Source organism: Hyalella azteca, unplaced genomic scaffold (assembly GCF_000764305.2).
Source record: "Hyalella azteca isolate HAZT.00-mixed unplaced genomic scaffold, Hazt_2.0.2 contig10071, whole genome shotgun sequence".
Taxonomy (NCBI): domain Eukaryota; kingdom Metazoa; phylum Arthropoda; class Malacostraca; order Amphipoda; family Hyalellidae; genus Hyalella; species Hyalella azteca.
Window position 1 is genome coordinate 4,938 of NW_025940120.1, and position 11,214 is coordinate 16,151.

Below are 11,214 nucleotides of genomic sequence, written 5' to 3' on the forward strand. Positions count from 1 at the left end.
AAAATTATCTTAGCATTATAGCAAACAAATTTAGTGTAAAATAAATTAGTTATCACGTCATCATGCAGTGTAGTTCAGAAAATGAACCCATAATTCGTAGAAGGGATAAATTTGTAGCTTGTTCTAATTAGCATCGAATTTATTTATTCAAGTTACGTTGTAATTATCGATTTTAATAGTAATATAAAACACTTTGTTTTACAAATATTCGAGACGTCCACCAAAAATTTATTTTTATAATAAAATGCGAAGACTTCAAAAGTGTGTCTTAATATTGTTGTAAATAAATATTAAACTCACTCGATTGCTCGATCGATGCCTTTCATAAATGTTCTATCTTCTTAGTTTATATTTGAAGTTCTTGAAGGAATAGTTAGAATGAGAATTGTCTGGGAATTGTTTCATTAGAGTATTTCGGTAAATGGTTTTTCGTTTTACTAAGACTCTACTTTTCGAGGTGATCGCGAAATGTGTATAATACTCAATGCCTCGCTCACCCGTTCATGCTTGCGATGAAGTCAGACGATGTCGGACGATAACTGCGATTTAGACGTGACCGCGCACTCCTTATATCGTCTGCACCGTCGGCCACGTGGTGCACCGCCGGCCAAATGACGTCAGTTCCAGGCCGCGGGAATGAAGGCAAAGTCCGTCTGACGTCACGGCTGCAGCTGCCGTTTGGTTATCAGGTCATGTGATTTGTTTTGGCTACTAACGACACCTTATGGTTCCCCACTTATAATTTGTATTTCTTATTTATTCAGTAATAATTTAAAAGCAATTGAATTAATAGAGACCGTATATCAAAATTTAATACGATGAATTTTCTCTTTCAGCTTGATTCTCCGAAAAGTTTTTTGATAATAATCAAGCCGCAGCTTGATTAAGAGTTAATGCACGTTTTCTTATTGTAAAATAAAGGTAATGATTTCGTCGATATATTTAGAAATTTAACATCTGTTTACGTTCTTTCTCTGTACTCAGCGACGGCTGCCGAATGACGTCTGGTTCCACTGCAGGTGAGACGTGCAGGTCTTGATATCTTCGTTCTTGACGTCAATTGCAAGCAAATGTTGTGTCACACACACGGGAAAGTCACGAAGAAAATTATTGAAATGAAGTTTATTTATTTTGGGAAACTAATAAGCTCATTCATAAATATTCGACCACTAAGAAAGTACTTAGATGAAATCTTCAATGAAATCTAAACGTATGAAGAATGTATGCATTTTACGAATAATATGAAAATACTCGTACGTATAATATATCATTGGACACTTTTATGGTACAGAACTAATTAATTACGTTCGGTCGATATTAACAAAATAAAAATGGTTTGATTATCATAAACATTAGCATGTAACAAGGTGGAAAGTAGAAAAATTACGTTACAAATATTTTTCATTATCGCATTCTTAGCCGATAAGGGACAGCTTAGATACTTTTCGTGTTATGACTGCAAGTGAAAGACATAATTCCTAGAAACGTAAGACGAGGCACGAGAATTTTTCTCGCGGTTGGTCATGTGTCACATGGCAACTCCCGCGCCCTGCCCGAATTGCTGTTACTAGGATCTGTAATTTTAGCATCATATATAAGGAAAATATCCATCAATTTGCATCTGAATTCTATGGTATACGCCTTCGACTCCTCACCACGCATAGACACTCATGGCCTCTCCTTTCCCATCTTTCGAACTCCCATCGACCCGGAGCGATACACTTCCCATTGTCGTTTGTCAATATGAATAATACATCATTATTAGGCCCAGTTCATACCATAAGAGAGACATGAGTAGTTTATTGTTTTTCAAATTATTTTAAAATCTATTGCGCTGCATTCACCTGAACTGACACCTGCTCAGTATCATGAATTGGTTGGTACTTGCGTCATCACTTCTTATTCCCAGGGTTATGTTTTCTCAATTTACACTGGCACCTGTCATCCACTCACACACTTGGGAATTCCAATCATGACATGTTTAACCTTATAACTGCCTAATCAATATATTCTCTCCTAAAATTATGGCTCTTAACCACCTGATAAATACAGATTAGGCAATGCATAGACACAAAGCATGCAATCCACCCTATAAATGTCAAGCAAGCCGATGTTGAGAGTAAAGCCTTCAACGTATCATGCATGCAATCCACTCAGTAACTGTTGTGCAAGCCGAAGTTATGTGTAGAGCCTTCAACGTACCAAGCATTAAATCCTCCCCTCAACTGTTGTGCAAGCTGATGTTGAGAGTATTTTCCTCAACGTACAGAGCACGCAATCCACAAAGAACTGTTGTACAAGCCGATGTTGAGAGTATAGCCCTTAACGTACCAAGCATGCAATCCACTTCATAACTTTTGTGCGATCCGATGTTGAGAGCATAGCCCTTAACGTACAAAGCATTCAATCCTTCCTATAACTGTAGTGCTAGCCGATGTTGAGAGCATAGCCCTCAACGTATGAGACCCCAAAGTGTTGTTTTTGGTGATCCTGTCAAAACGGTTGGAGCTAATTTTACCGACTTTTGTATGTGTTCAGCATCATCTTAAGCATCATTTTGAGTTAGAGATAACCTGCCAAAAAGTTTTTACCTGAAAAAAAAGTAAAAGGAAGGGCGGGGTAGGTGAAGGGCCCCTTTCTGTTTTTCATGATTTCTCGCTGATTACATCATACTGTTTTCGTAGGTTCTATACATTGTCAATTTTTTAAAAATGCTTCTTCAATGTACTGATATGACTGCTATGTAAATGGAAAACATAAAAATGATTAATTTGGTTATAAAAGGATGGCGCCGTATATGTTTAAATGATTCAGTATAAAAAATACCACACCCATATTTTATTGAAACTAAAATGTACGAGGTTAAGAAAATTAACTGCTTATCACTAAAATGTTGTTCATGAGCCCTGGAAACCCATATGACTAATCTGACTTAAATTCCTCCAATTAAATGGGCAAAATAATGATGCTTATAGGACCCCACTTGATAAGCTACGTTGTGAAATAACTTTGGTAAGTTAAGGGATACAATGCTCTAATTACCAACTTTCCAAACAAAGTATGTATAGGGGCTTGAGTCTGTAGCAGGTGCCGCCTAGGACTCGGGATGCACGTAAATCAGCCGCTCTATGTCCTCTGTAGCCATTTTTAAGTGCACCCGCTATGCAGCTTGGAAGCTCAGCATGATGTGGCTTCGGCCAGTTCTTGTGATACTCTCAGAACAGTATAAAGTCAGAAAAAAATTTGACCTAAAGCTGCTTTCGATCCGGTGGCCATGCATTCAAATTGAAAAGCTTTGAGCACAAGCCATAAATGAAAAGATTCAATATTAAACTATCCGTTTTGTCTGACAATAGGTTTGCATTTATCAGCATTTCTCTTTCATACACACGATGAATTAATAAATGAATAAAAAAATGTTTCAACGAGAAGAGGCCGAAATTTTAATAAATAGTTGTGGAATACAGTAGATGCGAACTAAGGATAAGTGTCAATCATACATACCTCAATTTTTAAAATTCTTTTCGGACACTTTGTTGGAGGATTACGTCCATCCAAATCTGTAAGAAATTTCTTTACCACAGCTCCTTGGCGCGTCGGTGTGGAAAATTTGTTGAATTTTGTTTCTTTATTGAGTGAATGTATTTCTGAATGCCATTTCATTCACAACGAAGTGATCCATTTAGTGTAACATAGTAATTCTTGTTGATATTAATATTATTTCATTTAGAGGATTTAATTTAATTTGTTTCTCACTTCATGAATATAATCTATTATTAATAACTTATTGATAAATTTTCATTAAAAAAACAAATAGTTACTATACGCTGACGTACACTTTGGTTCTTGTACTTTGAAAACGAAATTGCCGATTCACTGGCTATGGGTACCAACATTTTTCTGGAACAGTATTTGCCGGTACCGAGTTTGCCGATACCGGGTTGCCGTCTCTAGATTAGCGGTATCGAATTTGCCTATAACAGGCTTGCCGTTACCGGTTGCCATCACCGGGCTTGCCGGCACAGGCTCGGTGTAGTCAAGTTTATCGGTGCCATTTCTGCAGGTACCGGGTCTGCCAGTGGAAAATACACGTCTTGAGCTCGGAAATGTAGCTTAAGAGCGTTGACCGGTAATGTAGACGACAAGTGTAGCCCTGGAATGTAGCCCACGAGTGTAGCCCTGGAATGTAGCCCACGAGCGTAGCTCTACAATGTAGCCCTGGAGCGGCCTCCGACCACAGCCGGGCTCCAGGTGCCTTAGATCGCCAACACCATGATTGAATCGGGCCCGAGGATGTAAACCGAATATCTTGTTACAAGGGCTACAACCCACCTACACAAAGGCTACAACCCACCTATTAGCTGGCAAGACGGCGAATTAATTCTACGAACTGCAACTTCATTGTTTGTTGCTTTGTGCTGCTACCAAGATACCTATTTGGCAGCCAAACCACGTGTCAGAACAAATCCAGATTGAAGCTGCATATTTCCTTCGTCGAAGATTCGATGAACAAGGTACTATCCTATCAAAATTTTGAATTGGTGGCGACCCTGAATTAGGAACCGCCTAGGACTAGGACCAAACGAAAATCAGTTTCTCTATGTCCGCTTTTTGGTCTACATTCCAGTCCCCGAATCAGACAGCTACAAGCGCCTGGTCCTTATTCTGTCAACTCTTTCCCTACTCTCAGAAGACTATAAAGTCGGCAAGGAGGTTCTGACTAGTCGCTGATTGCGATCAGTTGGCCAACCCGACCCAGAATAACTCTAACGCGAATACAGCAACTCTGGGGCAGAGGCTGAAGCATACCCCGAATTTTGTTAGGGTAATTATTGTGATAATCCCTTCCAATGTAGGTGGTTATATCTTTATTGAATGCAGCATCACCCCATCTGATTGTAGCCGACACTGTCAAAAGCGTTGCTAACTGACTTAGCAAAAGATCTATTGAGTAAAGGATGAAATGGCTATGAAATTGGCTATGAAATTTTTTTCCTCAGCAATTGAACTCGGTCATTTGAGGTCTGCGGAAAAGTTCACGGCAGACTTGCGAACCTTCGTATCAACGCCGCGACAGCGAAGTCACTCGCAGTGCACCCTGCCCGAGGTACTCGCGTCAGCGCAGACAGACTGTGATTGCCGGCGTGTTCAGTATACAAAGGAACTGCGGCAATTCAGACATGAATGCATATTTGATCTGCTTGTATGGCTTTGACGGTATTATAGATGTTGCAGGGTTTTTATGTGCTCTATGCTGGCAGATGCTCCGGTTGTGGCTAGTATCGCCTGGGCAGTGTCAATACGAATAACTTAACTGCGTGGTGTGTGGAACGCGATTGCCTACGTACGCTATCAGAAATGAAACTTTTTCAACTCTGGCAACAAGTCATAATTTCATGAAGAGAACAAATTAGCACCTAGCAAGTCTCGTATCAAACCCGCAATTTCAACAAACGTACGTTAGTTAATTGTACAGGTTAAACTATTTTAAATGATTTTCTTGCTAATTGAATATGGATAAGTAACACCTCTGAATCATTCAGTTGAGCACAGAATGTAATTACGCAGATTTTATATTTTGTTTGAAAATTTTCGTAGAGATGTAAAAACACTATTCTCACTACCTAACCTAAAAACGGCATCACCAGAGCTAAACTGTATACTCCGAAGTCTTCATATCGTCACGCGTTCTAAAATCGCCCGGCAAAAAAAATTGAAGTGCGACGCCTCCTTCCACTGGCAGCATTCCAACCCTTCGTCATGCTGATATCTCAACATATTTATCGCATTACAACGGGTTCGAATGCTACGTTATAATTATTGCTCACGGCGGAAGTGATGTTGATCTATCCATTGTCCCCGTCGTTGAAAATCTCACGGTCAAAAAATGTTTTATTTTGCTTGAATTTGTATTTCCATTCAAAAAGACGTGAACGATTTTTTCGTTGTTCAATTTCCGAATCTCTGTTATTTATGGTACTTCACTTTTGGCTAACCTCATTTTCGGAGGCTCCAACTGAAGTCAAGATATTTATTTCTAGCTCCTGATATATGAATGCTTCTTTGTGTAATAGTAAAGTCTTATACTTCTTCTAGTTAATTCTTCGCATAATATTGAAACTCGGAAATACTTTTTCGAACTCATTCAATCTATCATAACAATGAATTGCATACTGATTCTCTTCCCTCAGAGAGGGTAAAGTGCAGGCAATATGATCTACTTGTAATATAAAAATGGTATAAGCGATGGAATGGTGGCACAAGAATATTGTTTGTTACTTTCGTTCGACGCGCGGACATTTCCGTTAAATTTTCAGCGAAAGTCTGCATCAAAAGATTTTTGTTTCTTTTTGACGATTTTCATTGTTCACACATCAAAATTAAAATTTGATATTGGACATGTATGAGAATTTTGCTGTTATCTCGCCTTGGTTTCTTGACGAGTAAATGTATATAATAATCAATTCCACTTTTCACTAATAAGCACTCCTATTAGCCTGTCTCTTATACACATCTTGATGTGTATAAGAGACAGGCGTNCAATTTTTGAAAAGTCTATAAAGAGAGTTTTAATCACGATACCATTACTGGTTTTCTTAGTTACTTTTACTTTGTCAGGAATTACCAATCATTATTTGCTGTAGAGACTACACAGACCCCCACGCCTGTTTAGACGCTGCTGTGTAGAATTTACTGACCTCTACACAGATTGAAATGCCGCTGTGTAGACTACACTGACCTCCACGCCTGTTTGGACGCTGCTGTGTAGAATATACTGACCTCCCAAAAGATTAAAATGCCGCTGTGTAGACTACACTGACCTCCGCACAGCTGTAGACGGAACTGTAGGTAGCGTAGTCGGTGGCCAGGACGTTGTAGACGATGGGAGGCTCGCCTTGGAACCCTACAATAAACCGGCCGGGGGTGTCTGTGGTCACGGCGTTCCCGTGAAGCAGTTCGATTGATCCGTCGTGGAGGTTAGCAGAGTTCCTGATGGAGAACCTCGTGTCGTCTGAAAATTTTAATTTTCAAATGAATTAGTTACTAGTTCTTGTTATTCGTTCGAGGTTGGTTACGATCACGTTCTTCGTAGCGCTTGCAAATTTTCAATAATAAGATGATCAATTAATTGATTTATCAATCATTAATAAGATGATCAATAAATAAATAGCACGTAACGATGGAAGGCATAACGGATGTATGTAAAACAATATGAGCGACGAATTTATCAATCGTTCTAATTCATTTCTTAACTTTGATAAATCCGTTAGTAACGATTAAAAAAATGTCAATATAGATTCGATATGTGAATGTTTCTGTAAATAATGTTTTTAAAAACGTATTTAGAAGTTTGAGATAGTTACATGTATTTTTTATTATATTTACATACCGGTACTTGCATTTATATTTTATCATTTAATATTATATTATCTATTCAGATTAACTGAATTCTTCTCCAGAAATTCCCTTCGTTGCATCCAACTGTAGTTGATTTCACACACCGCGTGATCCTTTTTTCTCAGCAGTAGAGTTATTCATAGAGATTAATTTTAGAGGGATTTCCGTAATACCTTTGAAGAAACTGCTTCATTACAATGATAATGCTTTATACCCGAAATGTAGTTTGAGAGATTATTGAAGCGAAGAAAAATTATTATTCTTGGGTGATTTGCAAACTCGTATCATTAGTTCAGATGTGGCTTTACATAGTATAGTATCTTCGGCATTGAAGAATAGGCCTGGATAGGCCTGTGGCCGATTCTTGTACTTTTCTTGACTAGACTGGCCTTTTAATCAAATCTTTTTAACGGACGGTAGGTTTAAAATCGCTTCAAGTTTTCAGTTGTTCCGTAGGATACGAGGCATTTTAAGACTAAACATACAGTATGCTCCTGCATGACCTTGTCTAGTCTGTTCTTGAAGGCGTTCATGCTCGGAGCGTCAAAAATATCTTCAGTGAGGCTGTTCCACATGTCGGTGACTCGAAGCGAGAAGAAATGTTGTCGCATGGATGAGTTGCACCGCAATTTTTCTAGTTTATAGATGTGGCCCCTGGTGTTGGTTCTTGTTTCAAATTCTAGTAATCCTTCTGGGACCTTGTACAAACCATGAGTATACTTGTATACTTCAATGAGATCACCACGAAGGCGATGATAACGAAGACTGGGAAGCTACAATAATCTTCAATCTTTCTTCATAAGACTTGCCCTCTAAGCCTGGAATTATCCTTGTTGCACGTCTTTGAACACTCTCTACTTAATTTTTGTCCTTTTCAAGTCTCGGTGACCACACAACGTTTCCAAACTCTAGGTTCGGGCGCACGGCAGAGGTGAACAACAGCTTCATAATTTCTACTCTTAGGAGCGTCTGATCAGCCCAACCAGTTTATTGGATAGCAGTTGGCTTTCATAGGCCTTTGTTGACGATACAATAAATGATTGGTAAAAGTTGAGAAACGGTCATGAAAAATTTGCCTTACCTGGAACAACGTACGTTGAATATGAATCAGAATCAGATAACTTGTTGAATAGTATATTACGCTACCTTCATTTTATAAGATAAATAGAAGACTCACTGACAAGTACGTAATCTGCCGTGACGCAGGCTCTTCCTTTTTCGATTCCATCAGGGTATCGGTGAGTCTCGAACCACCGACCCATGTACTGAAATTTGTGTGTTTTACACTTAAAAACCGATATTTTTCAAATTGATAATGTTTCAAATTTAGTTTGAATTTCATGTGAATTGGGATATATTTTCGATCAAACAATTATTTGATTATGAAGTTTAGAAAGTTGGTTTTTTGTTATCTGCCTCAGAGCCGGTCCATGATTGAAGCCTTTTAAAGATGAAGATGGGTTGAATATTCCTAAAATATTTCAGAAAAAATCTATGGGACTGGAGTGACCTAAGGTCTCCTATATAACGAATCTAATTGGAATTTACTTCGGCAAACATTACTAGAGCGTCACGAAATTAGCACATTGAGTAGACTGGACAACTGCCGAAATATAGTTACAGTTCGAAGAAAAACGCTTTAATAAAAAAAACGAAAGCTTTCAATAACATACATGATACATGGAACGATATAATGATGACTGTGAAAGTTGACATGCAGATTGACTATTCTGATCAGATGTCCATTTAGCAGCTAATCTGTTGCCACCTCACAACATAATTTTTCATGAGAATCACAGAGACATTTCAATGCAACTTGGATACGCGTCCACGAGTTGGCAGTAGGAAGATATTTGCAAAAATTACTTAAGAAAGTATGAAAGGTACTATTTTTTGAATTTCTTGCTCGAGATATTCGTGCATGCGATAATTTTTTTGCTTGTATATTGGTTATTTACAATTGGATGGAATGATATTTCTGATATGTTTAGTTACAGATGGACATTTGTAATATTGGATTGCTATGGAAAATAAACTATAAATGCACTGATGTGTGGTTTTGATTTATATCATCAATATACTCACAGAAGGAAGGTCGAACTCGTCGACGTGTTTGATTGAAGGACAATTGCCCTGGTCGAGGTAAGCGTTCGTCAGGCCAGCCACGGCCAGCAGGAGTACAGCGGAGAACCTGCGTCAAAGGGAATTTCACAAGTGACATTGAATTTACGAAACCGGTTATTCATTTTTAACGATTCAATGAATTGAAATGGAAAAATGCGAGAAGAACTCTTGCTCGTAAAAAAATTCATAAATTTTAACTCTAGAGTTGATTTCTGTGGAGCGGTCATCCGAAATTCAGGTCATGTAGCAGCAATCATTATAAATACCTATAGCATGATTGGCTGTCGTTTGTTTGACGAGAGATGCTTCTTAATAGCAATCATGTAAGCTGAACATGCAACTTGGGTAACATGATCAAAACTTACATGGTAGTCGTTAAATTTCCTCCCGTAACAAGATGGTACTGAATTAATATGCTTATTGTCTAGTGTATTAGCCTACTAAACAGTTTCACGTAATGAAAAGTGTTTGAGTTAATTGAATATTAGTTTAACAACATCGAAACAAATTTTTTAATTAAAGCCTGCCTGTAAATTTCAAACCGTGAGAATATTAAATACCATTGAATTTTGGATAATTCTTTGGTTACCTCAACTTTTAATTCAATTTAAAGAAGAAAAATTTGTATAAAGACATTTTCACCATTTCGGTTTCATGAATTTTGTTAATCATCCAATTTCATAGTTTTCTTGAAATTGAGTTCTATAGCCAGCTTCAGCGGGCTGGATAATTATGACCTTCCGCCTCTTGTGGGTGATAAATGATTTTTTGATTTAAGAAACTTTCGATAACTGAAACTTTCCACCTCATTGATGATGTTCATTTTTACCTTCGGTGCGAGATAGTTAAAGAGCTGAAGCGCTAGTAAACATGTGGCAACTAACCTAACCTAACCTATTGTTGACGTCAATTCGATAGACATTGGATAATTTTCAACAATTCTATTTTTCATGGTACGGTATGCGTTTCTAGTGACGCAATCTGTTATTAGTTTGTTTAATGCTTGTGATCTTTCACCGGGCAATCAGTCGTCTTATAAATGAAAAAAATAAAATTAATGTACTTTCATCGGTGGATTAATTGGCATTTACAAGCGTGAAATCCATCTATTGTGGATTTTTTACGAATTTTTCCCTCAAATTGAAACGAATTGTATTCCAATAATTTGCTTTTTAATAAAATATGATACGTTGTGGCTGCTGAATCTCTATTACTTTATTTTGGGGTTGATTACATGCTTTAACTCTCGAGTTTATTTGAATGAAAATAATGCAAAAATATTTGAAAATCGTCCCAATTCAGGGTAAATTTATTATGGTGTTGATGGTAAGTAAACAATGGATTTTGCAGTTCGTTTTATTTCTCAGTGATTTGAAAGCTCTTTTGTTTTCTTGTGTCTGAATGACTGCAGTTCAACGATTATTTTCGTTATTATAAATATAGTACTATCCACTTACACAATACAAGTAGATAGCTAACTCTGACAATCTTTTCCCACTATTTTCTGTCACGTATTTTTAATTATCCGTATAATACCAGGGATGACCTTCCAACCTATTCCTACTCATCGTTTATACATAAAACCAGGTTATAATTTTCGTTAAACTTACGACAGTTCTAAGCATAGACGGGAATTCATGCCAAGTTTATTACGTAACATTTGCTCGGGCTGTTATTTCCCAGGCCATCCAA

General features: G+C 37.7%; 1 protein-coding gene across 1 annotated transcript; it reads right to left on the reverse strand.

Annotated features, from left to right (window-relative positions):
* Positions 1 to 2,427: 2,427 nt before the first annotated feature.
* Positions 2,428 to 10,167, reverse strand: LOC108669871 (apolipoprotein D-like). The gene is made up of 5 exons (XM_018157303.1): positions 10,157 to 10,167; positions 9,484 to 9,589; positions 8,576 to 8,663; positions 6,822 to 7,012; positions 2,428 to 2,490 (listed from the first exon to the last, which is right to left on the reverse strand). Exons 1-5 carry the CDS (start codon positions 10,165 to 10,167, stop codon positions 2,428 to 2,430), a joined length of 459 nt encoding a protein of 152 aa, XP_018012792.1.
* Between the last annotated feature and the right edge of the window lie 1,047 nt (positions 10,168 to 11,214).

Excerpts from the sequence above, each read along its gene's own strand:
- LOC108669871 (XM_018157303.1), bottom strand. Across the intron at positions 7,013-8,575 it reads GGCAGATTACGTACTTGTCA|ACGACACGAGGTTCTCCATC; the intron begins GTGAGTCTTCTA and ends TAAAATTTTCAG. Across the intron at positions 2,491-6,821 it reads CCGTCTACAGCTGTGCGGAG|GATCACCAAAAACAACACTT; the intron begins GTCAGTGTAGTC and ends CCGTTTTGACAG.